Below are 23,517 nucleotides of genomic sequence, written 5' to 3' on the forward strand. Positions count from 1 at the left end.
CATTAGACCAAAATCTCCCACTCTGTCTTGTACCACCTGTCAGTTCATCACCATTGAGAGACAACAACAGCCTTATCTGTGTGGGTAAGAGAAGGCAAAGAAAAATCATAACCCATGAAAAGATCTCAACTAAAAATACAAGAACAGGTGGCTCCTACTGAAGCAGAACTAATAGAAAAAACAGACAAGCCTGTATCAGCAACAAAATGTATTAAAGCCTCTTGAGAAGCAAGTAGGTCACAGAAAAACACTCAAAGGAAAAATGCTGTTCATGAATTTAAAATTTTAATAGAGAAACCAAATAAGAATAGTCACTGATGAGAACTGAAATAATACTATGGGGAAAAAAACCTGGAAAAAATACCTCCAATAGGGAACAAAAATTTGAAAAATGGAAACCATTTGTAAATATACAGATGTTAGATCCATGAGCTCCATATATAATTAACAGTGGGCTGGGGTTGTGGTTCATTGGTAGAGTGCTTGCCTAGCATGTCTGAGGAACTGTGTTTGATTCTCAGCACCACATAAAAATAAAGAAATATGTTATTATGCAAAAATATAAAAAATATATACACAATCAGTGACATTTTAGAAAGAGAAAAAGGAACAAATAGAAAAGTAACAATCAATGAAATGACAGAAGAAAACTGCTGTGTGATAACAAATGAGACTTTCAGATTGAGAGGGTCCACTAAATCCTAGACAAATTAATGAAAAAAAAAGATAAATTCTTAGAATATTTGTGAAGTCCAAGGACAAAGAACAAAGTAATAAGACAGAGAAGATATTACAAAGGAAAGAGAATTATCCTAACAAGTGAAGCTTGGATATAGTGGAATGACAACAAAGTTCTTAGAGAAAAAGGCTCTGACTTTTACGTTTAAAGGTAAAGACAAAGAAAGAAAGCTTTGAGCTCAAAATTATAACATCTAAATACCCTTTCCGAGAAAATTGCTCAAAGATATTATTACAACCAAATAAAAAATAAATCAGAACAAAACCTCAAAATACGGGAAGACAGCATAAAAATGGTGGAGAGCAATGATTCTTATAAATTTATAGTTAGCTACAAACGAACAACAATGCAAGTATAAGGTACCTTATTAATATGGAAAGAATATGGGAATGGTCAAAACATACATTAATTATGTTAAATACATTTGGAGCATTTTATAACATCCTGGAACTAAAATTCAAAATTATTAAGATGCAAGAGTTGAGGATAAGAGTAAAAACAGGGAAAGAGAAACAAAATTAAAACATTTCTAAAATTGTTTAATTGGAGGTGGTTGAGAAAAGGTTTGGAAAAGGATAGTGAATCATCTCAATTGCATTGAATGCAATTTTAATATAACAAAATGCAAATGTAGCTTTAAAAGCCATGAAAATAACAGAAATCACTAGTAAAATAGGAATATGATAGTTAAAAATTATAAATTATTCATGGGAAACAGAATATTTTAAAACCAAAATTAATGCATTCAAGTATGAAAAAGGGAAAAAATATAAAGAGTTGGCTAAAAAGTAGTCATAAAATAATATTAAGAGAGCAAGATAAAACACACATTACTACAATAAAATGAGTTGAATTCCTTATCAAAAGAGAAAAACTAACAGGATGAGACAAAAAAGAAATGAACATGGAGTGATTGGCCCAAGATATATAACAGACAAAAGCAAACTAAACAAAGTAAAAGAAGCAAAACTAATATTTAAAAAATAAAACAGGATTTTTTAATCATGAAAAAAGCTAAGAGCTACAAAGAACAAATCCGGAACCATTATGTGGCAAGTAATCAAGCCTTGATTTATTTAAGGTAAAATCTCCTTGAAATACAAGAACTTGATAAAAACCAAAATTACAGTGGTAAACTTTATACACTTAACATCCAGCAAGCATGGTGGCAGAGATAATGGCTCTTTCAGAACTGTGTGGCTCACCTTCTGGCATCCACTCCCTAGAGTGATCACAGCTGAGCTGTAAGAAATGGCAATAGTGTTTTCACTACAAAAATGCAGCCTTATGGCTGGGTTTTGCTCCCCACGGCATTACATCTAGCTGTGGCTCTTCCTGGTTCATATGCCCTCCTAAGGACATTGGAGCCACCTAATACCTTTTGTTAAAATGTTTTTCCTCAAATTGTAGAAGTCAATGATATTGGTACCTACTCTCTTTTTTGGTAAGTAATATGGCAACATTTATGAACATTTAAAATGTACATACTGATCCAGAAATGAAACACAACAAAATGTTATTCTTTGGTCCAGCATATTAGTAAAAGTTAGGAGTTCTGACTCCAGAAGTCTCATTTCTAGGAATTTATCTGACAGTACATAAAATATATATTACTATATGCCTTGTAACATTCCTTCAATAACACAAAAAACAGAAACATCTTGAATGTCTATCAGTAGAGGACTAATGAATAAATTATCATATATCATAGTATGAAATTCTATACAGCTGTTAAAAAGATTTATATCTGAATATGTTGATTAGAAAGGTTGTCCAGATTATACAGTTAAGTGAGAAATGTATGTTATTGAATAATATGCATAATTATGATCCCCTTTTGTTGTGTATGCATGTATATGTGTGTGTATCTCAAAGCAAAGAAAAATATACAAGGACTTAAACTATGATAATCATACTAGTAGTTAAAAAAGGGAAGGAAAGGAAAACAGTTCATTTTATTTTAAACACTTCAGCATTTTTTGAAATGTTAAGGGAACATTTCATAATTCAACTGACTATAAAAACTTATTATTAAAAAAAGAAAATAGACTACTAACGATTAGCCTGTAGCATCAACAGGACCTAAATTTATAACTGCAATTATAGACCATGGAAATTTCATGGGGGTTGTGACCACATCAAGTCAAGCTTAGACAGTGAGGAGAGGATATTAATACTGCTGTCAAAATGAGCTTATTCACAGAATTCCTGAAAGTTATTATTTCATATATTAAAGACCTCAGATTTTTATTGAAGCCAAAATTGCTGAACTTCAATGGTTACAAACATTTACATACTGCAGTCTGAGAATTCTATGGTAAAGTAGACATATATAGGGCTTCTTGCAAGTAAAAATAGGCAGTGATCATCCTCAGAGAGAATAAAATGATAAGGGATGGGAATCTATGTCTTCCCCAAGCTGAAATTTTCTTGTTGGTAAAAGATCTGTATGTCTATCGTCTGTTAACAATTTCTTTCCCATCTTATTCGAAGATGTTACTGGTCTCCTAGGTCTCCTCTCAGAGAGAGAGGTAGAGATCAGGAGTTTCCTATAGTTGAAGGCATTTGGGGAAACCCACAGTTACTGCTGATGGCATTGGAACTAGGGAACTGGAGTAAGAAGACACGTGTTCAAATCCTGGCCAGACTTTAAATTTTTTTTTTTTTTTTGCAGGACAATAAATTAACCTTCTTACTACATCTATATTCTCATCTGTAATAACACTATATACATTTCATTGAACCATGAAGAGGACTACATGACATAATGAGGTTATCCCAGTATCTGACCCAGTATCTTCCTTTATGCTCAGTATAACTTTATTCCTGAAAATGTGCATTTTAAACAGTCTTGCTGCAGAATAGAAGCCTTTGTCCTAGACAATACTAGAATAATATAGACCCAGGTTTTACTCCCGGCTCTCAGATCTACTGGGTGACCTCAGGAAAGTCGTTAAACCTCTCTGAACTTCATCTGTGAAGGGAAACAAACAAACAAAAAAATGTACTGCATACTGGTATTGTGAGAAGTGAGTATAATACATAATATCACTCAGAGTGGTGGTGATGATAGAAGGACAGGCCTACTTTGACCATGCAAGGTAAGAGGCATGGAATTAAAACAGCAGGGATAGTTGGTACCTCAACCAAATTCTTCTCATTTCCTCTCTTCTTGTATTCTTCTGCCTGATATTCATTCAATAAATATTTTTAAATTATTTATTTATTTATTTATTTTTTACAGACTGCATTTTGATTCATTGTACACAAATGGGGTACATTATTTCATTTCTATGGTCATACACAATGTAGATTCATACCATTCATGTAATCATACATATACATAGGGTGATGATGTCTGTTTCATTCCACCATTTGTCATACCCACCCCCTCATCTCCTTCTACATTATCTAAAGTTCCTCCATTCTTCTCTCACTCCCACCCTCCAACCCCCATTATATATATCATCCTCCACTTATCAGGGAAAACATTTGACCTTTGGTTTTTTGGGACTGGCTTATTTCACTTCACATGATATTCTCTAATTCCATCCATTTATTTGCAAATACCATACAATAATAAATGTTGGTGTGGATGTCAGGGGAAAGGCACACTTCTACATTGCTGATGGAGTTGCAAATTGGTGCAGCCACTCTGGAAAGCAGTGTGGAGAATCCTCAGAAAACTTGGAATGGACCCACCTTTTGACCCAGCTATCCCACTCCTTGGTTTATACCCACAGGACTTAAAATCAGCATACTACAGTGACGCAGCCACATCAATGTTCATAGCAGCTCAATTCACAATAGCTAGATTGTGGAACCAGCCTAGATGCCCTTCAATTGATGAATGCATAAAGAAACTGTGGTATATATATACACAATTGAATATTATTCAGCCGAAAAGAAGAATAATATTATGGCATTCAATAATTTATCTGTGCCTGACACTGTAGTTCTGTTGGAAGTTCAGTGGGGGGAAAAAACACACCAGATTCTAAAAACCTGCATCTATTCTCAGCCTTCTGCTTCTGGGGCACCATAGCGGCCTGGATCTCTACTACTTCATTCTCCTGTCAGAGGTTTCCTCAGTTTCCTGGATGCTTTAACCCTCAGAATAAAGGTAGAGGGAGGGCAGGGAGAAATCAGGCAGTGGGGACCCGTAGAATAGGAGTATTTGGATAAGATGGAGGACTTAACATTATAATGTGACAAAGAAATCCCAACCACTGAGGACTGAAGTCCAAAGTTAGGTCCGTGTCTGCACCACAGTGAGGACAATTATACCACACTGCTTCCCACTTGTGCCTAACTGCCCTGCATACTAGGAATAGTATGTGCTGTGCTGTAGGAAATGCTTTCCCAAAATCTTTACTAAAACTAAAACACACATATGAAAGTGTGGGAAAGCAAACTATTGGATCCTAATGCTAAGCCTGCAACACAGTCACTGGGTGATCTTGAGCAAATCACTTATTCTCTCAGGCTTGCAGTGATTATGTCAATTTTATTTTAAAATATATCTAAGCTTGTAGTGATGCAAGCCTGTAATTCCAGTTATTAGGGAGGTCGAGGTAGGAGTTCACAAGTTTAAGGCCAGCCTGGGCAATTTAGCAAGACCCCGTCTCAAAATATCTAATAAAAAGGGCTGGGGATATAGCTCAATGGTAGAGTGCTTGCCTAGTATGTGGTAGACCCTAGGGTCAATCCCCAATAACACACATATACACACAAATATATGAAGAGAGCAGGGTCTTAACATGCAACCACTAATTCTTTGATCCTCCTCCCTCTAAAAGGTAGATCTTAATTTTCCCTTTGAATGTGGGTCAGACTTAGTGACTCACTTTTAAGGAACAGAGTATGGAAAGAGAAATACAGTTTACAATGGAGAAACCTAGAAAACACTACCATAACCAAGTAACCAAGTTTAACATCACCTGCAATAAGTCATGTTGATGTCTCATGCTCCCTGAGAGGACGAGACATGAAATACACATGATTGCCTCTTCATGATTCTTCCTTACAATCCACAACCCCAGTCCATTTGTAAGAAAATATCACACAGCCCAAACTAAGGAACATTCTACGAAATACCTGACTACTACTCTTCAAAAGTGTCAAGGTTGTGAAAGATGAGGAAAGACTAAAACTGTCAGAGACTGGAGACTAAGGTGACATGACAATTAAATGCAATGTGGGATCCTGGTTTGAATCCTGGAACACAGAAAGGATATTAATAGAAAAACTAGGGAAAGCTGAATCAAGTCTATAGTTCAGTTAATAGCATCACATCAATGCTGATTTCTTCATTTTGACAAATGCACCATATTTATGTAAGATCTTAACAATAATATTAGAAGCAAGGTGAAAACATAAATCTCCGCAGTAGCTTCAACTCTTCTATAAATCTATAAGGATTTGAAAATGAAAAGACTTTTAAAATTTTTTCCTGCTTGAATAGCACAGTTTATGAATTTTTTTTCAGCACACCTAAATTGTTTCCTAGGCAGCAAAGGATCATCAATTTGTGGACATTTGGGTTGCTACCCAGTTTTGTATTTTATGAATAAACTACATAGACATTCAGGTACAAAAAAATCATCAATTTAACATTGTTAGATAATTCAGAGTAATACCATAAATCAGTGAAGATCTGCTGAGAAGGGTAATTTGTACCCTTCAGCTGAAAATAAGCTGTTTAGAAAAGATATCTAGCAGTATGTAAAAGAAACCTTAGACTTCCTTATATCCTTGGACCCAGAATTCGCATTTGAAGAGTATATCCTTAAGGAGAGATGCATCTATAATCCCAGTCACTTAGGAGGCTGAGGCAGGAAGATCACAAGTTCAAGACCAGCCTCAGCAACTTAGCAAGGCAGTAAACAACTTAGTGAGAATCTGTCTCAAAATAAAAAATAAAAAGGAGTGGGGACATAGCTCAGTGGCTAAGCCCTCCTGGATTCAACTACCAGTACCAAAAAAAGAAAGAAAGAAAAAGAAAAGAATATAAAAGCTTAGGAAATAATTAAAGAATCATATTGAGAGTTATATTTATGAAAACTTGCCATCAAGACATAGTTCCACCTTCTGAGTACACTTGGTACTGGGGCTCTCCCCACAGGGCCTTGCTTTCGAAGGCTTCTAAAATCTCACTCATGTGCTTCCCCAGAGCATGTTACATGGCTGGGTTGGTGGTTGTTTAGATGCTCAGCTCAGGACTCTGAATCCCAGACTGGTTGGGAACTTAACAATGGACACATTTGAACACTGTAGGTGTGATCTATAAATAGTCAGTTATAACAACTCTTTCCTAGGGATTTGACACATCCAGATGGACTCTTTTTATGGTAGGATCATTAGAGAGAGATTTTCCTTTTATCGTCTCCCTCATTTACTCAATACTCAAGAATTGTCCATTGTTGTGTCTGTTATATTCAAGACAAAGAGCTGGGCCCAGAATGCATAGGGAGAATAAAACAGACATCTCCCCTGCCTTTATGAGGACAGAGTGACATGAAACAAGGGGGCAACTCTGTGCACTTCCCAGTGGAGATGAGAGCTACGAAGTAAAAGAATAGAGTTCTACTCCATCAGGGAGGATAAAGGTGCCTAATTTAAATGGAATCAAGGGAGACCACTCTGACAACAAGACATCTGGGCAAGAATATTCCAGGCAGAGGTTAAAAAAAAAGGAAAGCCCTAAGGTAGGCAAGAGGTTGGTGAATTCCAGGAGCCTAGAGAAGGCCAGTTTGGTCATAGTGTCACGAGATTAAAGTGGTGGTAGGACCTATTGCCCTAGAGGAGATGGAAACCACAGCGGCTCTCAGAGAAACAAGTGGCCATCAAGGCCTGAACCAAAGAGATTTGGATAACCCCACCCAATACTTCCTGAGTGAGAGGCCAATGGTTGCTTGGGAGTCCTAAGGGCAAATCCCCTGAGAAAGCATGAATATCATCCTCATGAAACCATAATAATCAAAAGTAAGAAATTGTCAATAGTTGATTTCAAAAGCTCTGATAGGAACTCAAAACTCTATAATCTTTTCTTGAGAATAAACCATGTTTTTAAAATGGGATTGCTTTGTGGGTCTCTTAAGGAGAAATGTAACTGTGATTTCTAACTGGAATAAGAGTGGTTATGGGAAAAACAGCTTCTGAATAGAAAGTTAATCTGAAAACAGTACGGCCAGCACTGGCACTGCACTGATAACATATAAGCAAATAATTTATAGATGAGCAAAGGGAAAAGAGAAAAACTCACATAGGAATGTGGGAAGAGCAATAGGCTTTCTTTCCATTTAAAAGATAAAATTAACCAGAATCTGTAGGGCTAATTGTGAAGACTACTTTCACTAAACACATTTAATGCCTGTCACATATCACACACATTATGAATTTTCCAGGTAACTTATTACCTTTATTTATTTAGCAGAGAGTGTTAAGGACAGTTTGAAGAATATCTTCCATTTGCTTTTTCCTTCATATTAGCCTTTTATCTCAGTTACTACCTTTCAAGTCATCTCTTGGAGCACCAAGTAACAAACTTGACCTTGTAGTGCATAAGCTATTGCCTCTAAAAGATGTCCCTGTGCATCCTGCAACTGTCCTTTTCTCTCAAGATGGAGAACCCAGAGAATGGGAAATGTAGTCTCATGACAAAGATGAGATCATCTGATTTTTAAGTTTGCTAAATAATTAAAAGGCAACAAAACAAAACAGAGGTCACATTGCTTCTTGTGTTCAACTACAGCTACAGAAATGAATGAAATGTCTGGGAACTCTAACTCAGCATTTAATGGTTTTAGCCACCGTTTTTGTTAAAAAAAAAAAAAAAAATAGAAACACAATTCAAGATACCCATGAAAGAAGGTTAACGGAGCATCATAAATCATGCACACCAGAAAAGCTTCCCTAAATTTGAGATTTGGATATACCATAGATAGAGCATTGAAACTCTTGAATAATTTCACACACAAAAAATGGATTGCCAAAATACTTTAGATTTCACTTTAAAACCTGGAAGTTATTAAGTCCCACAGAAAGCATGGGAAAGCTTTTCTGTTATCATCAGAAATTTTTTCTTCTTCAAACACAAGCAGGAAGTAGTAGTATGATCATTTTACACACAATGCCTAACCCAAAGAAATAATAGTTAGATTTCTAGAAACATGTAGGTTATAGACACCTACTGCAAATCCCCTACATTTGGTAATTCATGTCAAGCCTTCCTGTTTTTATCTAAAAATGTGTAATTAAAAAAATAACAGTATTCTTTTAAGATTTTTCCCCCAATAGGTGGATAAAAACCAGCCAATGATGAATGAACTAGAATTTTAAAAGTTATAAACCCATCCAGTTATGGTGCTTTTAGGAACAGGGTTACCTGCACACTGACCACAATAACCAAAGATGTGGCCATGGTAACTGCAAAGGACTGGTAGTCAGCAGCATGTTGCCCATCTTCTCCAACCACGTTGTAAAAGGCCCCAAAGGGGATGAAGAAGAGGGCCAACGAGGTGTAGAGTCCATGTGCCATGCAAATGAAAAATCTACGCTTATTAAAAAGTTGATTCAGTTGTCCAGGTTCATAGAGCTGGGGACAGTCCATGCTGTTCTTGTCACTCACATCCTGTAAACAGAGTACAATCTCAGTTGAGGGGGGTAAGGAAGAGTCAGAGAGGCCCTGTATTCCCCATCTCCTGAAATAGCAAATGCCTTTTTAAGCATGCCCTAATATGCACTACTCATCGAGCCAGAACAAGACATTATCTTGTTTTCATTCCCATAATAACCAAGAAGATAATAAGATGATCTCTAGTTTACAAGAAAGGAACTGAAATCTCCAAGAGAGATTCATGAAAGGTCACACAGATCTTAAGTAGCAGAACCAGGCCTTGACTTGAACCCAAATATCTGTTTTCAAATTGAGGTTTCCTTTCTATATTCCTCTTCAGGCTGCTATGGCTTCTTCAAACACAAGACTCCTCAAACATGCATGTTCCCAGAATTCTAGAACAACAAGCTTAGCTAATGGTCCATGGTAAATTGGCAATGCAGTGGGTGGGTAGTGACCAGAAGATGGCAGCAAAGAGCTATGGAGTCAGAACTGGCGAATCAGAATCTTTCTGGAGAGAGCAAAGGAAAGGGAGCAAGGAAAGAGGGAAATTCTATGTGGGATTCCAGGTGAGAAGCAGGTTGAGACCAAACACTTAGGGTCTGAATGTTTTACCAAGTGAAGATTCAAAAGCAGTTACCAAGTATTTGGGACATATAAATTAGAACGAGAAAACGTTTAGTACCAACGAAGTCCTGGAAAAACCTAAAGTGATGCTTCTCAAACACTGTGCACGTGAATCTCCCAGGGAGCAGATTATATTCAACAGATCTGAGAGCCTGAGAGTATACATTTCTAATCAACGCCAAAGTACCACTGATAACCACACTAAGCCAAATGCCAAGAACCAAAAATGATGGCAATGATCAATACTTGGGAACATCAAAGGACTAGGGGTAAGGAAGACCAAAGGTAGTAATGCTAGGGGAAGAGCTGCCTCCCCTTCTTCCTGTGAGCTGGCCCAGGCCTCACCAGACAGGTTCCCATGAAGAACACTGACATAGTCTCCTTGGGAAGTACTGCTATGAGATACTGGCAGGTGCTTCCTCTCCCAGACTGGTGCCTGATGGGATTACTTATGTACACAGGCTTCACACACACACAGTTCTGAGTTCAAGCCCTGGTAACAGGTTTAATTGTAGACCTGCTATTTAACCCATCTGAGTCTTAGATTCATCATCTCCAGAAATACAAATAGTAACAAACACCTCCCTCCCAGAATCCACTCTCATGATTATATGAAGATGTAAAGTATTCAGAAGAGTCCTCGCCACGTCTTAATAAACAACAGATGCTTCTACAAATGAAAGTAAATAAAATAATGATGATAATAATAATTGATGATAACAAGAGGTATAATGTAGCAGCCCCAAAGTCAAATGGCCTGGTCCTGGGCTTAGTTCTGTCACTTAGGGCAGTGACTTGAACCTCCAACACTTGGATTCCTTCTTATAAAATGAGTGAATCCATAGATGATCACTGAGGCCAGCACAGCATTCCACAGTCCTGTGATTAGTTTAAGGGCCAAAATTGACAAAGCAGGAAAAGAGAGGAGCAGACATTCAACTTGACAGCAATAAGAAGCCTTATTATATTTTTTTCAAATTGCACAATAACCATGTTTTCCCAGAAACTGCTTTATTTTTATTATTTTATTCCACATTCTGGGCAGCTACAAAGCACCAAGAAAAGAAACACTTGTAAACATGGACACTTGGAAATGAATGTGCTTAATCCTTTACATCTAAGGTCTTCAGAAGTTCATTACGTTTTGTAGAATTCCACAAAATTATGCCCTTCACAAATCGCCTTTTTTTTTTAACATATGAAAAGTGAGACAACTGACTACAAAGCCAGAAGAATGGGAAAGTGGAGTGAGCTCATAATGGGAAGATTTATATTTTGCAATAGACGGCTTTGGGCCAGAAAATGAGGCCTAGCAAACGGGTCTAACAACGGCCTGGAGAAATCTGGTCTCCTTAAAAAAATACTTCAAAAAAAACACATACTTTTTAAAATAATACACTCTAATTATGCCATGGAAACTCGGCTGGCTAGCCTTCCACTTCCCCAAAGGCAGCCAGACTTTTACCCCCTTCCAGGAAGTACCTGCCAAGGCTCTGTGTGCGCCAAGGAGCCACCATTTTCATAATTGATTCCCTCCCTTTTCCCCTCTCAAGCACATTGATGCCGAACAAAAGAAGTCTGTGCTCTGTGTCTTCAGGGCTGTGGGCTTTGTGCGCTCCTCTCACACTGGCAGACTACTCCATGGGCCGCAGTTCCTGTTTTGGGGCGGTGCTGGCCAAGGATGTCTCGCTGCAGATGCTAGCTTTCTGAGCTCCAGTTTCGTTCCTTGATGTTCCAACCATCACTGCATGGCTCTCTACACTCTCACAGGCTAATGCCACACTTCCCAGCATGTGAACCAACACGCACTAGTTCTGAGGCATATTAGTAAGTTCTTTATGAAAAAAAGTAAAGGTACAGTCACAGAAATTTGGGAAATGCTGGTTTAAAATAAAAGAGATTCCTTGCTATGGGGTTTCTCGAGAACTTTACAACAAAAATGTGGGGTGAGAATCTCTAAGAGATCTGCCAAACTTTGATCAGAGAATCTTTTGAGGAAAGCAGGGTTGGGGAAGAGGGTTCTGGAAGGGCTTATGACCCACACAGCTCCTATTAAAATAACTGATTTTCCTCTTTGCATGAATTGTGTCTTCTATTTTAAAATTAGAAGCAAATAAAAGGCGTAACAGAGAAACTGAGCTGTAAAAATAAAGAAAAATACATACCTGGTCAAAAATCCCCATGGCTAAAACAGGTAATGATGTGTAGACAATGTTAAAAAGAGTGATGAACCATGGATCATAAACGGTCTGAAAAGAAATGAGGTATCAGTGAGAAACACGACATGAGTGAGCACATTCACTTTCAGGCTCCTGAGGTGGCTAAATAACCTGCCTTTCTGAGGTGGATGGGAATTAGCTTTTAGCGTCAGTCACACAGAGATGAGTTATCCCCCAGGTTCTGCTTCTTATCACCTGCTACCTTTGTGGGAGACTAGACTTCTCTGAAATTTAGTTTCTTGATCTCCGAAGAGATACCATCCCCTCCCTGCAGAGTGTCAGAGGGGTGAGATGAGATAATGTATGTAGCACAGCTGACACAAAGCTGGACATGTGCAACCTTGCACCCTCGTGGTAGACTGCTATTTCTTCTCCACATTTTCAATGGCTTCTAAGGAGTCCAAATGTCTGATTTAAGTGATAGATAAAATCTTCAGCAAGAAATGTGAACCTCTTATTCCTACCCTGTGTTAAAATGAAGAACTTTTTCTTGGGAGTGGTTTAAAGCAAGGTGGGCATGAAGCTAAAAGCTCACTCTACTGGGAATAATAAGCAAGTAAGACAATAAAAACAACCCCTCACATCTGTATGGAGAATGTTACATACTTCCTTGCATGAGCCTCATTAAGGTCAGTCTAACAACAGGCATTATAGCTGCACTTTGTTGATTAGTACATAGAGAGATGGAAAGGGAATCTTTATGTTTCTTATTATAATCAAAGGTAAAAATTAAAACTTTGGGAGGAACTGCAGAATGAAATTAATCAAATTATGCTATGTATATACGTGAATATATCACAGTGAATGTCACCTTTATGTATATCTATAAAGCACCAATTAAATAAACATTAAACAGATAGAAGGAAGACCAGTAAAGCACAGAAAGGGGAATATGGGGTAGGGAAAGGGGAAGGGAAAGAAGAAATATTGGGGATTGAATTGGAACGAACTTTATTCCATGATGTATGATTATGTCAGAATGAACCCCAATAACCATAATGCACTAATAATAACATTAAAAAATCAAAACCTAGGTTTCTAACTTCTAACCAATGCCCAGTCTACCACTCTGGTATCATTCATTCATTCAATTTTTATTGAGAAACAACTACATTCCAGGTACTTATGTGTAAGGCAGTGATAATTCACTTGGTCATATAGATGAAATTTCTCTTTAAATTTGCATTCTAATGAGGGGAAGACAACACACAAGACCAGTTTTATGGGGGGAGTAGTAAGTGAGTAAGTACATAAGTTAGAAGGCAATGAGGACTAAGGAGGAAAGGCGATTGGGGACACAAGAGGGTTAGAACTGTAATAAGGTTGTAGAAGAAGGTATTGCTGAGAAGTGACACTTGAGATAAGATATGAAGGAAATATAGGATTGGATATGTAGTTTTCTGGGGCAGAAGCATTCCTTACTGCAAGAAGATCCCATGAAAAATGTCAGAGGCAAGAAAGCATTGTATGCTCAGAGAACGTCCTGGGGCCAACTGAGTATAGAATGACCAACAGGGAGAATAATGAATGCCAAGAGTTAAGGAAGAGAAGACTATGTGGCTAACCATGATTTACTCCCTACGTGAAATGAGAGGACAGAGGATTTTAAGCAAAGGAGCAACCTGATCTGACTTACATTCAACAGAATTTCTCTGGATGCTGAGAGTAGACAAGAGGAGCAAGTGGGAAGACAATCAGGAGGCTATTGCCAGGTTTCAGTTGAAGGAAGATGGTGGCCGAATCAAGTGACCAGCAGGGACATATGTAAGATTTTGAATATTTTCTAAAGCACATTTTCTTCTTAGGGAAGTTCTTAAGCATTGAAGAACCTTAAATGCAAATGATTCAGACCAAGAAGTTAAAGGTAGGGTCTACAAAGTTATATAAGTAAAAAGTCCTTTAAATTATGCCCTTTGGATATAGAGTATATATGTATTTTGGTATCCTAGTGCTAAATCTCAATTCGAACTAGGCTAGGTCTTAGCATCATGGTATATTCTTGAAATGGGTGTGAATTTGTTCAAGAGAAAGAAAAGTAGAGGCCATTCTTCAAAGGACAAATCCCACTGCTCTGTTGAGTTACATAGGCAGATTTATTCAAAACCAAATAATACAAACACTGAAACTATACTGATTACTATATTCTCAAGAGTAAGATTATAATCAGCAAGATTAGTGCCTAACTTCAGAAAGAAGTTAGGAACCTGGACATTTCTGCTGTTGACTATGTAGGGGCGGTTAATCTTGGGGCAAAAAAAAAAAAAAAACACAAAAAACAGATGGGGAAAGGAGGATTAGGTGGATGGGTGAGGGAAAAAATCATTTTACTCCCTTCGTATCTCAGACTTAAGGCCTGGAATCCAAGTAGGAAAGACCTGCTCGACATCATCCTCTTTGAGTCAGGCAGAGCAAGGCAGGAAAGTTGAATTTTACCACTAATAGCCAAGGTGAGGTTTTGAGGGTGATGAGGAATTTTTTTTTTTTTTTTTAAATCCTGATGTCCATACATACACCAGCTCAATTAAATCAGCATATCTGGGGATGGAATCTAAGTATTCACGGTTTTTAAATTTTTCTAGGTAATTCCAATGTGAGTCAATACTGAGAATTGCACTCACTCCCATTAAAAAAAAAAAAAAAAAAAAAAAAAAAAAAAAAAACCAGAAGAGCTGATACAAATCCTCCACAATTTGATCCTTGGTGACATCAAATCATTCCTTCACCATCCCCCTCATCTTCCACCCAGCTTTCACACATAAGAAGAGATGAAGGAAGAATCTGGGAAATGATGATGGACTAAACTGCTAGTAGCTGATGGTCTGGCATAAAGTGCCCTCCTCATCAAAACTGGCACGCATAAAACCTACAACACTGGACAGCCATCCTTGTCAATTCAACCCAGATTTGAAGGCCCATTTCACAACTGGAACAGGAGAGGGAAAATGAGTTAAAATAAAGTTTCAGTGAGGTTTTTGCAATTTCTTGGAACAAAAAGAAAAACCAAAGCAGCTAATATTTGTTGAGGACTTACTCTGTGCCATCTTAAGTGCTTCTCACGATCCTCTGAGTAGGTACTGTTAACAATGCCCAACTTACGGATGAGGAATCTGAGGCCTGTCAGGGTTAGAAGATTGCCAATGTCGTATCTCAACACAAAGACTTTCGAAGTGTGGTCCAGGGACTTTTAAAGGATCCATAATGTCAAAACTATTTTCAAAATAATACTTCAAAGTTATTTATTTTCCCTTTCACCTCATTTGTCTGAGTATGTATGACATGTAAAATGGCAGCTGACCAAAAGCAGCAGCAGATATGAGGACTCAGCTATCTTATGTTGTGCCACACAGCTTTACACAAGTGTGAAGCAATGGTACCCTTCTCATTAACTTGTCTTTTGTTTTGGAAAATACAGTAAATTTCCTGACAAATACTTATGTAAACATGGCATAAATCCATTATTTTTAATTAGTTAATGCGTATTTAAATTTTTTTCTCCACGTTCATTTCTAATATGACAAATATTGATGGATGGGGTCTTGAGATCACAGCGTTAGAGCACTGCTGGTCAAGCGACTGTCAGAGCCAAGTTCAAGCCCTGGACCTTAGTGTCTGCAACACTGACACTGCACGAAACCACCTCTTTTAATCGGTGATAGCATTTGGCGAGTTTTCTTGAAGTCTTTCTTCTTTACTATGTTTTACATAGTTGAGAACATAATAAGTCCGATTTTTATATGCTGTTTTTTTGTGGGGGTTTTTGTCAATTAAAATGATTCATTAGCATTTACCTGTTAAAACCCTCCGACGGCTTCCCATTTTCCTCGGAATGAAGTCAGATGCTTGCAAATGGGCTAAAAGCTGCCGGTGCTCTGGCCTGCCTCCTGGGCTTCACCCTCCCGCACACTCACACACACTCACCCTCACTCACCCGGCGTAGCCTCACTCGCGCCTGTCTCCAACTCACCAGGCTCATTTCTGCCCCAGAAGTATGCCCTCTGCCTGGCATACTTACCCCAGGGCACTCAGCTGGACGGTTCCTTCTCAACACTCATGCCAAAGTCAGTGCCACTCTCTCCATGAGACTTTTCATATCACTCAACCCTTTCTTAATCACAACTCTGAAATCATCTTACTGACTTACTTCTCATTATCAGCCTTCACTCAACTAAAGTCTAATCTCCATGAAAAGAGGCCTGCTCATAATTACAACTCTAATGCAATGGTAGGGACTCTGTAAATATTTGATTTAACTACTTTGCAACCTTTTAAAAGGTTACTTATTTACATCCCTGAGGACATACCACAGGCTCCTCAAACCTGACATGTTGAGACCCAAGCTCTTCTTCACATCCCTTAACCAGGCCCACATCCTGTGTGGTGAGCCTATACTCATTTGTGACACTACCCCATCCACCCTGCATCCAACTCAGAAATCTAAGACTTCTCCCTCCCCTTCTTACTCATTTGAGGGGCCCAAGAACCTAACTCAGTGCCTGACATGTGATAAGCATTTGATTAAAGGAGCCTAGTTAGTGCCTTAAAGGAAAGGCATTGGAGTCAGCAGACATAACTGTGTGGCTTTGAGTAAGATCCATGACTCCTCTGAGTCTTTGTTCCTTGGCTATAAAATGGGGTTTACATGGAGTCTGAGAGTGTCCAATGAAATGAGATAAAAGGCAGTAAAGTGTCTGAAAAACAGATAGTGCTCAATAAAGGAACAATATCATTATGGAAGAAAGAAAGGGAAAAAACAGGGAGGAAGGAAGGGAGAAGAATGCAAGGATCCAAGCTTCAAGTGGTGTACTTAATGGGTAAATAAAGGGTACATTTTCCCACTAATTGTATTGTTAATGAAAATAAAATTTTTTGTTGGGGTAAGTAACCACAGACATTGATTCCTATACTAAACTACTATATTCACAAAATAAATAGAAATTTAGAACAAGATTTAAGTAAAAATGAATTCTTCAATATACTTAAGCATTTTCCTCATGAATTCTTCATTACATCCATCACAGATAATTCTGACTTTGTCTCAGACTCTACCAAAATCTGTCAACTTGAGTCATTCACATTAGAAATCACCTTTGCCAGTTATTGGCAAAGGATTAGCACAGTCTAGATTTCAGGAACTTTCACAGAAATTAAAGCCACAAGCAGAATTTCTTCTTTAATACACTTCTTCCTCTTACAAGAAATCCTCAATTACTCAGTTATTCTAGAAAAATGCCTCCTTTTTACTTATGTCCCTTGCCCCCCCCCCCCCCCCCCAGACAATTAAGACCCCCCTCCACATACACCAGTTGACCAAATACCCAGAGGAGATGGGGGCAGGGAAAATGCCTCTTCTAGGGTCTCTGGTCTCTCTAAGACCAGACTAGTTGAATGATGCTAACACTCTGATTTTGACCCAAATTATTTATACAAACAGGGTCCCACGGAAGAATTTTCCTAAGTGTCCCTATACACCTAGTGGCAGCTATGCTATTTCTTCTTCCAAAATTTCTATTTCCTATCTTCAATAGTCCAAAATAAGAAAGAAAAGACATGCCCCTATGAGTTGCCACTCGTCTGCTTAGAACAATCTAGTATCTTTTTGAAGATCAGAAATAAAAAGGAAGAGGAGAATTTTCAGGTTTTCCAACTTCACTGTTTTCCTTTTTAAGGGAAGCTCCTCCTTGCTTCATTCTTTGTAGAAGCAATTTATGAGTCTTATCAACCATTTTATATAGAGTAAAAAATACTCTGACTACAAATTACAATCTAAAAACAGCTTGGAGAACACAAAATCACTGATTTATAAATGCCACATGTATATAAACCTCAATAAGGTTCTTTAACAATTAGAAACGGGTTTCTGCTCTGAGCACATAGGTCTAGCTCCTTGTTCAAAAAATGACACAAACTTCCTCTTTAGAGATACACACTCCCCCTTTTGCTGTGTGTTGCTAAGGAAAGCTATATAATGACTTTTTTTGGGCCTTAAAAAACATTTGTCATTTAAAGAAAACACATTGTGGAATAAATATGAGGTGCTCAGCTTCAGCACATCTGTTGTTGATTTATGTAATTAACAGAAACCCACTAGCAGGCTCCAGGAAGAATGGCTAAGCCTGAGCACCAGGCCCCACCCTCGGTTTTCCACAGAACACATCTGGAAGGCAAGGGAGAAAGGATTCACCATGCCAGGTAGAGACAGACTCACAGGTAACCAAATCCACGAAGTCATCAAAGCTTTGAGATTAGTCGCACTCTTTCACATCACTTCCAAAACTTTTCATTGTGCGCTTTCTTATATTGTTTGACAGAACTAAAGTTTTTCCAGCCTTGACAAGATAATTGCTTCCATATCACAGCAGAAATTTTTAAAAATACACAGCTCTGTATCTCACTGACAATGATAAATTGTCATCAGATAATATCATCTCACAAGTACACAGTGCCAGTAGTTGCATAGTTTTAAATGTGAATTTCCTAAATAGGACCTCAATAAAATTTTTTTTGGCTCTAACTCTGGTGGTAAGCAGTTCATTTTTATTAAATCTCCTGAAGGCGTAGGGTGCTTTTAAAGTTACAGGTATTAATAGTGTATACAAACCCACAGTGGACTCCATGGAAAACATGCAGGCTTCAATAATAGATTGGAATAAGGCACATTCTTTAAAAGGCTCCATGAGTCAGCTTAGAAACATATCTGACCTTTATCCAAACTTTTCTGGACCAGAAAGCAGGCAGGAAATCTCATCAGTATAGATTATATTGAATTAGTCCCTCAGTGACAGTTCAGTTGGAATGTTTGCCAGCAGATGGTGGCCTCAAGCTTCCAGATAATTCTAGAAGGCAGTTTGCCTAGGGGCAAGTCTACTCTTCCTCAGGTCTAAGCTCTGGGAAATACCACCTAAGAAAGATATAAACTTTCTCTCAATAAGAGAGTCCATTTCCTTAACATAGTCATAGGAGACTGTTTCTGGATGTTTTTCCTTCAGATTCCAAATAAAGCAAACACTTGTTGATTAGGAGTTGAGGGAAGATAGTTGAAAAGGAAAATATAAAAGGATATAGCCATTAGCTTTTCCAAATTCATGATAAAAAAAAGAGTGGCATTTACTGAGCAGAGCAGAAAGAACACTAATGGGGAAATCATAATATATGGGTTCTAATCCTGCTCTTGCTCACCACTGATCCCCAGCTCTTGGGGGACTTGGGCTCCTCCTCTGTAAAGTGAGGAACTACAGTCAACTCTGAAGTTCCCCACTAGTGCAAAGGTTCTAGGTTTTGACAAGACATGCATGTTTTGTTCTTTGTCCCAAATGTTTTTCCCAGGAGGATTCACTGAGCAAAGCAAGCAGAAGGGAATTTGGTCCCTCCCAGGCAGATTCTTGCCCCACGTATCCCAAACCAGTCATGACAGAGGTGAGGTACTGAGTTAATTAGAGGAAAGTATGTAAACCAAGCACAATCCAGCCTGCATCACATCCTCACCTCCCTTCTGAGATGTCCTAAGTGCCACTATTGCACAGGTGGTGAGCAGTCCCTCACTTGAGCCCTCTTGGAGCCTCATAAGGCACAGTGGGATTGGTCTACACATCTGTCCCAGCCCACCTACCAGGATGTGGCTTTAGCTAGAATCTACAGGAGCTATCATCAGAGAATAATAACCTGTATAAAACTCACCAGGCTCCAAAAGACAGGCCAAAATAGTAAAGAAATAGTATATGTCATTTCATTAAATAATTAACTGGTGTTTTTACAAGTCCACATTGTGTCTAAAAAAAAAAACACCATCTGTTTACATTTGCTAGAGTCTGTCAACTGCAGCATGCATTACTTCAAAGCAATCTATTGAGAGTTGCAGGGATGAATATTTAAGTTTATGGGAATCATACTGGGAAGTCACAGGTTGGCCCCAAGATGTGACTCATCCATTGTAAATCTATTTCAAACAAATTTTGGTGAAAATAAGAGAAGCATGACTATTGAGTTACTCTACATCAGATTCACATTTGTGAAAATAAAATCATTCCCAGATTATAAGTTCTCTGAGGGCAGGAAATGCATCCCTCCAATTCACTCTAGTTTCCCTGAAGGCCACAAGAGCACCTGACCCTAAACTGGCACTCAGTTTGCTTTTGTTAAATGAATGAACATTCAAGGACTGTTACTGCTATCACTGAATTTCCTGGGCCCTGGAGTTTTTATTACTACTTACTCCTTTTTACCAAGGAGCTTTCAGTTCCATGAAGCAATTTAGAAGAGTATGGCAGGAGGTGAGAAGACCTCAGGTGCCCAGCTTCTTTTAAGAAGACTGGAATTAAGCAGCCATCTAATGATTTTAGGAGCAAAGAAAGGCTAATTACCCAACACATGACTTTGGATGCCAAAGCCATCTATACAATTATGACAGGAGCGTGAGGGAGGGTGACTTCTAAATATCCCCCATCCACAAATTCTCATTCTCTGTAGGCCAATATTTCTCCCAAATGTGTTGTTTTCTTTCCACTTGCCTCATTTAAAGCATACTGTCCTTAGAAAAACAGAGCTAAGGGAAAAAAGTCAAAACATCTTCAGTAGCTGATTAGGTCCTTTTAGTGGAAAATGGAACAGAAAAGAAACAATGATTCCTGCCAATCCCAATCCCACATCCCAGTTGCCATCAGTCAGTTCTCCGTAGCCAATGCCTGGAGTCAATCACATGCGGAGTGGGGTGGTGAACACCTGCCTCCATCTTTATATTGATCAAACAGCTGTTCTAAAACAGGCTTCTCACTGCACACAAATACTATTAAGTCAGATCTCCCTTCAATGCCATGCAGTTTTTAGATGGTTTTGATGAATGAATTGAAGTTAAATGGAATTTTTAAAATTAGAAGATTTCAGGTACTGCAGGTCAGTTGGGAGTTATGAGGGGAGGGATTTCCTCCTTTAACTCTATATTCTCACACGTTTTGCAAACCAGGCCCGGTGTCTCTGCAGGTGGTCAGACTTTCAGGCCTTCAGATCTTCACTTAACTTTGAAAGTTCACCCCAGAAGTCTTCCCAGATCCATGTGTACTTCTCCTTTCCGCTGTTCTCACAGGAACTTTATTTACCATCTTTCTATTAGACCCATTTATGCAAGTTTTCATTTCCCAAAGAGAAAAACAATTCTAACTGGGCAGGGTCCTGTCCTATTCGTCATTTTGTCTATTCTTTCCAAGACGGCAAGGAAGTATGCCTACTAGCAGTTTGACAATGCCATGTAACTTACAGCTGGGAGGGGGAAATGATAGCATTTTAAGTGTCTTTTGAATCAGAATAGGTAAATAATTTACAAAAAAAAAAAGTCATATTTCGGAGTGTCATTAAGGAAAATGACATTCCTGAAGAATATAAATCAAAAAGGTTTCTCAAAATGTTACGTTTATTCATAAGAAAAATACAAAAAAAGTATAGTCTCAGGTATATACATTGAAGTATATTATATAATATTTGTATAGTGGAAGAATACTTTGAGGATAGTAAAAAAGACTGTAAAACTTTGGATGTAAACTACCACTTTGGTATATAAAACAGGGCTATTTTTTGCTTTGGACTACAGTTAATAAAGGAAAGGAATTGTTTGAAAGGAAAAAACATAAATAGCCTGTTCCTATGAGGAGAGTATTCATAGATTATTTTGTGTCTCATACATTTAAAAAGTGTATAAATAAGCTTTCAAAATGTTGGAAGTAGGATAAATTGCAAGGCAATGTCAGGTTTCAAAATTGCCACTGTAGCAACATCCTTTCCAGAGTTTCCCAAAAAAGGGTTCCACATGGCACCTGTTCTATAGTACACTATACCTGTTGCTTGGAAAAAACAGGGCTCCATGCCAAATGAGTTTGGGTAATAATCTCAAAAGTCATTAATTATAAAACAGCATTGATTATAAGAGACACATTGTTGATGTCAATATTAAACCAAACAGGGGACCTAACATTTCCATCAAGCTAAGGCAGCAAAGGACCAAATCCTCAGTATGAGAGTAAAAAGACAACAAATTTTCATGCAGAAAAGAACTGTAAGAGAACTTAGTTGTGTCCACTTGCCTTAGCTAAAGGGAGAAACAGAAAGACAAACAAAACAAACAACAACAACAAAAACTTAAAAGCAGAAACTGGTATTTGTTGGAATTTATACTCTGATTTCAAAAAGATCCTTAGAAAAAGAAAGAGTTCAGGTTGACTATACTCCAGAAGTTATGTAAATGCTCTCTGGAAAAAAATGACTTTAATACAGACCAAGGGCTATTGCAATATGACTTTGATTGTAAGGATGCATCCCTGTCTATTTTAGAGACGTCATAAGTGAAAAAATAGATGTCAGAATCTTGAATACACAAATGCAAATTGTGAATTTTCAAGTCTGTGGAGAGAAAATAAGGAGGTGGGGTAAAGAAATGAAGTTTACTGCACAGAATTTCAAATATTATTTAGAAAATATTAACCTGATGTAGATAAAAAGGTGGAAGCAACTCAAATATCCATTGACGGGTGAATGGACAAATAAAATATTATATAGACATACGATGGAATGTTATTCAGCCTTAAAAAGAAGGAAAACATGTCACATGAACACCGAGGGCATTATACTCGGTGAAACAAGCCCATCACAAAAAGAGGAATACTGTATGACTCCACCTATATGTTGTATCTAAAATAGTAATATATAATCATGGTCTAAAAACTGACAGAAATGGAAAGTACAAAGGTGGTTGCCAGGGACTGGGGGAGGGGGAAATGGAGAGCTGCTGTTCAGCAGGCAGAGTTTCCATTTTACAAGACAAAAAAGCTGCAGAGATCTGATAAACAACAACATGAATGTACTTAACACTACTGAACTAAACACTTAAAAATAGGTAAGATGGTAAATTTTATGTTATTGTACATTTTGGTCACAATTTAAAATTATAAGTCACTTTTTTTTTCTTTTTTTTTTTTGGTACCAGGATTGAACTCAGGGGCACTTTACCACTGAGCCACATCCCCAGCCCTATTTTGTATTTTATTTAGAGACAAGGTCTCACTGAGTTGCTGAGCACCTTGCCATTGCTGACGCTGGCTTTGAACTCAAAATCCTCCTGTCTCAGCCTCCCGAGCTGCTGGGATTACAGGAGTGCACCCCGCTGTAAGTCACTTTTTTTTTTTTTTTTCATTTTTTTTTTTTATTATAACCAAATGGGATACATGTTGTTTCTCTCTTTGTACATGGCGTAAAGGCATACCATTTGTGTAATCATAAATTTACATAGAACAATGTTGTTTGATTCATTATGTTATTTTTTCCCTTCCCCCAAC

The 23,517-nt window shown here is 37.9% G+C and overlaps 1 protein-coding gene across 16 annotated transcripts in view; it reads right to left on the reverse strand.

Moving 5' to 3' along the window:
* Window positions 1-23,517, reverse strand: part of ATP8B4 (ATPase phospholipid transporting 8B4 (putative)) — a 236,553-nt gene that overhangs the window by 9,217 nt on the left and 203,819 nt on the right. For all 16 annotated transcript variants that reach the window (XM_079129885.1, XM_079129898.1, XM_079129886.1 and 13 more), the window contains 2 exons: window positions 12,149-12,232; window positions 9,126-9,371 (listed from right to left, as the gene is read on the reverse strand). In XM_079129885.1, the coding sequence (XP_078986011.1) occupies window positions 9,126-9,371; window positions 12,149-12,232 (330 nt within the window). The remainder of the gene's footprint in view (window positions 1-9,125; window positions 9,372-12,148; window positions 12,233-23,517) is intronic.

The sequence above is a fragment of the Sciurus vulgaris genome, assembly GCF_902686455.1.
Source record: "Sciurus vulgaris genome assembly, chromosome: 2".
NCBI classification, from domain to species: domain Eukaryota; kingdom Metazoa; phylum Chordata; class Mammalia; order Rodentia; family Sciuridae; genus Sciurus; species Sciurus vulgaris.